We start from the raw sequence: 6,226 nt of genomic DNA on the forward strand, positions 1-6,226 counted from the left end.
AGGGTGCCACAGATCACCCTGATAATGCAGTACTTTGGCTGTTCTTGCCCATAATAACATTATAATGAAAGAGTGTACAAGCCCTGTGCAGTCGATCAACACCTTTGACTTGCTCAGCTGAGAGTATCGATTTATGTTCTGTGGTAAAGAGACCCTTTAGAAGACGATCATAAACATGCTTGAGGAAGCTCTGCAAGGCCAACTGAGACGAGTGGGGTAATGAGAAGGAATATTCATGTGGCTGCAAAACACATAAAAATAGGTGTGTATCCCACAGCCCACTGGATTTATTAGCATGTAATAGGTCAGGCAACCTAAATGTTTAGCGGCCCTGCCCATCAAGACCAATCTGTCTCACTGTGATACAAGTTCACCCAAATTCATAATTTGGCATTCTTGCCTGTGGAAAACAAAAGAAGAAATTTTCCAAATTACATTGGACCACCACACTGAATTTCATTGTTCTCTAAGTACATGGTAACAGAATTTTCATTTTGGGGTGAACTGTCCCTTTAAATCTTATTAATGTACAAAACATACATTAGACATTTCATTCCCTTTTAGTTTAGTTTGACATAAGCAGTTGTGCAACACATTTACAGCTGTCTCACACTCAGTCGCACACATATTCAAAACTGTACGACTCAGAATGGCCCATGCACTGCAGGGAGCTGATATTCACAGATGTGGATCATTTTTAGACTATGAAGAATCCAAACTCATGACACTAGCAAAAATATTGCAAAGCATTGACAAAAAAATAAGATATATTCTCTGTCACCAACACTTAGCTTCCACACTATGCATATATAACACTACTTTATAACAACTTACATTTTTACATATGCAGCTGCAAATGTTATTCAACTACGGGCCTATATTCAAATTTGAGTTTTGTAACATGAAGGCGAATTGTAACACCATCAGTTTAACCAGTTAGAAATGAGTTAAAGGGGTAAATCACTATATGACATTAACCCTTGATTGAAGTGAGCATAGAAAAGGATTTCCGGTAGGCTAAATTTTAAACAACTAAATTTGATTACCCCAATAAATCCATGTACAAAATGTTACAAATCTTTGTTTTACATTGGTGTTATAACTCACTCCAGTAGTGGGGAAAGTTGTAACACTAGCGTTGTTTGTCCTTATTATAATATTTCAATTTGTAGCAGACAAATGTTGCACCGATAAGAACATTTTGGCTGATAACCGATAATTCTTTATATTTGAAAGTCGATAACATAACCGATATATTGGCTGACAAATCTAAATCCAAATTGTAGCATATGACTGACTTGCTCTGCATGTCACACTTGACTTTATTTTCCTTTTTGAAGTGATTCCAATCATATTTCAAATTCAAAAACATCATGGCGAACAGTGCACATCTAAAGTGTCTCAAATGAATGAAATAATCCATTATCAGCTTTAATATATCGGCCAGATTGTCTTATCAGGCCCATAACAATAACATTAAAAATGAACATATATCAGTCAATACCGATATGGTGGCCGATATATGTGTTTTATAAAAGTTTGAATGCATAAGAGTTAAAGATGTTAAAACAAGTGTTACACACCGCTCCTGAACTTCTGATGTTTTACTGGTGCTTAAAGTTATTTTAAAGTGTCACCAAATGAACTTTTATTTCATTTGTTCGCTTTTATTGTTCGCTACTTACCGCCTGTTCAATGGCGCATCTTTCTTTTGCTTTTTATTCATTACAGCAGGAACACAGGTCGTGAGCTCGGTCCAGTCCGCGTGCAAACCGCAACTCCAGCCCGTGGAGAAGCGCGAGAAGAGCCACGACTCCGCTTTCCCGGGACGGTGGCAAGTGCATTTCTTCTGGCCGGAGCGGCAGTCGCACGGGCGTTCCAGGTGGATGTTCCGCACCAGGTGTCTCCCGAACGTCGTTCCTCCGGTCTTTTGGATGTGGAGGAACACGATCACGTCGTTTCCCTTGATGTCGAAATCCACGTGGCGTTCGAGGTCTTCGCGCGTGAAGTTGAATTTGGACTGGAATCTAAACGAACCGTCCTCGTCCGGATCCGGAGGCTCTCTGGGATATTTGGAGAAGGGAAAACTCTCTCCATTCCCAAACCGACAGGACGTGCTCCCCGCTGGACAGATGTACTGATAGCCGATCATGACAAATAAAACGGTCAAAACAGGAACTAAAAGGAGTTTGTTGGATTTATCATCCATTGCAGTGACAATGAACTGGAGGATCACGCCATTGGTGATGCTGTAGCCGCTGAATGAGTCCTTCAGGTGCTTTATACGGGTGATGCTCGCAGGCAAAGTCTGATCCGGCACAGAACAAGAACACAGCGCCTTTAGTTAGATCATAGTTACATAAAGGTCAGTTGGACCGTAAAAATTGTAGACAGAAAGGAAAAACAAGCCTTGCGTTTCCTCATTGTACTAAACTGGGAAATTACAGCTTCATAAACTATACCTGATATAACAAATAGTGCAGGACTTTGAAAACCCATTTGCAGTGCCGATTTTCTTAATGTTTGACGTCAATTGTGTCCGTCCTCGTCCCATAGATTATAACGTAAGGCTTGGCCGGGCAGATTAGATCCGGACTCATCGCAAAACACATCCAGATATCCGTTCCGTCGCTCTGAGGTCAGCGCTGAATTATTGCACTGCTTTGTGATGCGGGTTCCTCTGAGATGAGCTTTAAGAAGTTGAGTTCCTGTTGCAACTTGCTCATAGAGAGAGAGAGAGAGAGAGTCAGTGCGGGTTCATTGGATGAGAGCCTCATATTGGGTATATCTGACTGATCTTTCATTCAAAAGCAACTAAAATTTGGCAAATGTAGAAATATGGGTAAAGTGTAGAGGTGTCAATTCGATTCATCGCGAAAAATCTAACACAAAAAAAGTTTATATAATATATGTGAATGTATACATAGGCTACACATACAGATATATTATATAAACAAACTTTTATGTTAGATGTGATTAATCACGATGAATCAAAATTGACAGCCCTAGTAAAGTGGGAGAGTTAGGCTTCATTCCCATTATATCCATTATATCCATTTCCTTAAATGGTAAAAGTAATTAGGCCTACTAAATAGAGCTTTTGGAAGCAAATAAGTTGCTTTCCTATGTTGATAATGTCACATCGGATGTGGCAGTGCTCAATTCACAACCACTGGCGGGGAAGGCACTGGTAAGGTAAATGACAAAGATCTGAGGTAAAACCTTAATGTAATGCCATAAAGTAAAATATAATTTAATGTTATAAAATAAAGGATGATTAAGACAATGAGCAAGATGTTTTTTAATCAGAGAAGGGAGAAGTGAAGGGGGCTATAAGAAATGTTTCATAATAATGAATATTTTAAGGGTAGCCTACTTATTTTTTCATTTAAAGGGGTGGTTGATATGATTTCACTTTTCTTATGTTAGTTAGTGTGTAATGTTGCTGTTTGAGGGAACGCGATTTTTGGATTATCATGACAGAATATGCTAATCAATGACTAGAAGATAGTTAACTCCTCATCAGCTTCATACATTTCAGAAACCATTCAAAAATGTTGTCATGTTGTCACTTCTTGAGTCTCTCCATCTATGTCTGTCTCTAGTTTGAACATAAAAGGCTAAAAGTTTTAGAAATTTTCAGGACACAAGCTGTTGTAGCTCCGCCCTCTGTGCTGGGAGCAGCAGCTCATTTGCATTTAAAGGGACAGACACAAAAACGGTGCGTTTTGGCTCACCCTCAAAAAGTGACAATTTTAACATGCTATATAAAAATATCTGTGGGGTATTTTGAGCTAAAACCTCACATGCACACTCTGGGGACATCAAAGACTTATTTTACATCTTGTGAAAGGGCATTATACCACCTCTTTAAGTTGATTTGACAAGTGAATATTTCAACATTTATGCAAGCATATATTCGCAATAAACACTCAAACTATATTTACTAATATAAGTACAAGCCTTAAAAAAAAAGTTTCCAGCTTTGTGTCCTACTTTACCAGTATTGCCTGAAAAAAAAAAAACCCAGGGTTTTGCCAGAATAGGGCTTTCAGTGCTTGGCATTTCTTCATTTTTGACTACGAGACACTCTAAGCTTTCCATTAAAGTATAATGTCAGGTTTTGTGACATTTGGATCCTAATTGAAAAGTGCAGGGAAATACTACTAAACCTGTTACAATACTCCCTGGTCTCCCTTACTCTAAATAAGCTCATAGTATGAGCTGTGGTGCAGAAGGTAATGCCTTGCTCCTGACATATGAAGCACTGTTGGAGCTTGTGGAGCCTGTGGTCGCGCTCGGTCTGGGTCATGTCCCTCTTCTGTTCTCCCTGTTTGCTTCTCCACTGATCTACCAAATAAAGGCGAAAAGTTAATAAACAAAGTAAAAAAAAACAGTATTACAAACAACATTCAGGCATAAAAGTGACCAACTGCAATCCATAAGCACTGGATGTCAAAGTATAGTAACCAAGATATGTGCAAATAACAACTTAGAAGCTCATAATACTTGATATCAATAATGCAAGATGATACCTCACCTGCTTCATTTAAAGTCCCTCTATTATGCTTTTTCGAATATTACCTTTCATGCAGTGTATTATAGCAATGTTTGTGAATGTAAATGGTCTGCAAAGTTTCAATGATCAAGTGCACAACAAATAAAGTTATTGTCTCTTAAAAGAAATAATCGATTCTGAACTGCCGAAACGAGTCGTCAGTAATTCCAGTCTAACTTCCTGTTACATACCTACTTAACAATGTAACAAATTTGCATAATGTCACTTCATTAGCTGCCTGTGAAGTTGCGAACGACATCTACTTTGACCCTCAAACACTGTAGTTTCAGCTTAGGCTTTGAGAGTTTGGTTCGTGTTGTCGACATGTCGAGAAGACGCTGTTTTCTGCGCTGCGAAAGCAAATCCACTTTGCATGAACTTCCCAAAGGATGAGGACTCGGGTTTCAATTGATACGGTATAACCATCACCATTGTTACTGTTCGTATCACTGTGTATCAAGTGCTGAGGAAGCCTCCAAAGCTAAAATTCAGATATGGGAATGGGCATTTCTTTTCCAACACACTGTAAGGGAAAGACCAATCACAACAGATTGGGCCATCCGACCAATCAGAGCAGATTAGGCTTTGGAAAGGAGGGGTTCAGAGCAACAGGATTCTTGATTAAACCATTTTCACTCTGAGAAATACAGTCCTTCAAAACAAAATTAGGAACCTTTAAAATAGGATAATGGGGCACTTTAAATCCACTGTCATCATAATAATATATTATATGATTGTATTTTGAATAGAGTACATCATTATCCTGGAGGGAATGATAGTTGGTTGTTAATGGACATTTCTAAGCTTTAAATATTGGAAGGCTAATTAACATTAAAAGGACAAGATGCACTTTGAAAACTAAAAAGATTGTCAGTTTATGATTTTTGGCCTTGATTTGCCTAATGATGCAATCATCTTTACATTCACAACATATTTCTTTTCGAAAATGATTAACAACAACATCAACAAAAAACAAATGCCAACCTGGGAGCATTTCAGCACCACGGACAGCTCAAAATAATAGAGGAAGATTATTTCTCATGCCATTAAATCAATATATTGTACTTATCAAGACGATCTATAATTGAACTGAGTAGTGTAGATAATCATTTGAAAGATCTAACTGTCAGAGATAATAAGACAATCATTAGGCTTTGGTTGAACTTGCTATAATTGGCTGTCTGTGTATATCTTCAGGTTTCTCGTTGTGTAGAGTCTGTGTGGGTGGAAAAACATTCTTGTTCCTCAAACCATTTAAATGGAAGAACATGGGTTGTTTTTCTCCCGACAGACTTAACATAATAACATCAATAATAACTTTATAATAACTCCACCTCAAAATCATCCCCACTCCCCTTCATAACAAAAGCTAAAATGCAACCTTTGATAAGGCTGAGTGAATGATCAGAATGAACTGGATCACAGATTCTGTTTGCGACATTTAATTTGTGAAAAAGTGGAGGGTATGCAAAAAATTATATTCCAATACACTTTAATAATAATCATCTTGTGTAAGAGACGAGCGCAGATAATTTCTCCCTGGATAATTAGAGATGCATCCAGCTTTGACAAGTAGGGTATGACTCTGTCTGTAGATTCAAGGAAGCGACTATCTTTGGAAAGGTAGACATCTCATGAACACAGAGTCTGTAATTAATTTTTCTGTTG

General features: G+C 38.1%; 1 protein-coding gene across 2 annotated transcripts in view; it reads right to left on the bottom strand.

Annotated features, from left to right (window-relative positions):
• hs6st3a (heparan sulfate 6-O-sulfotransferase 3a) overlaps positions 1 to 2,862 on the bottom strand; it is a 45,826-nt gene extending 42,964 nt beyond the window's left edge. The window contains exons 1-2 of one of the 2 annotated variants that reach the window (XM_084426435.1): positions 2,463 to 2,862; positions 1,686 to 2,308 (exon numbers count right to left, since the gene is read on the bottom strand). In XM_084426435.1, coding sequence (XP_084282561.1) covers positions 1,686 to 2,209 — 524 coding nt within the window. In that variant the 5' untranslated portion in view covers positions 2,210 to 2,308; positions 2,463 to 2,862. Of the gene's footprint in view, positions 1 to 1,685 lie in introns of both variants that reach the window. The other variant, XM_084426434.1, reaches the window with a different exon arrangement.
• Positions 2,863 to 6,226: the final 3,364 nt, after the last annotated feature.

This window comes from Rutilus rutilus (genome assembly GCF_951802725.1).
Source record: "Rutilus rutilus genome assembly, chromosome: 12".
NCBI classification, from domain to species: domain Eukaryota; kingdom Metazoa; phylum Chordata; class Actinopteri; order Cypriniformes; family Leuciscidae; genus Rutilus; species Rutilus rutilus.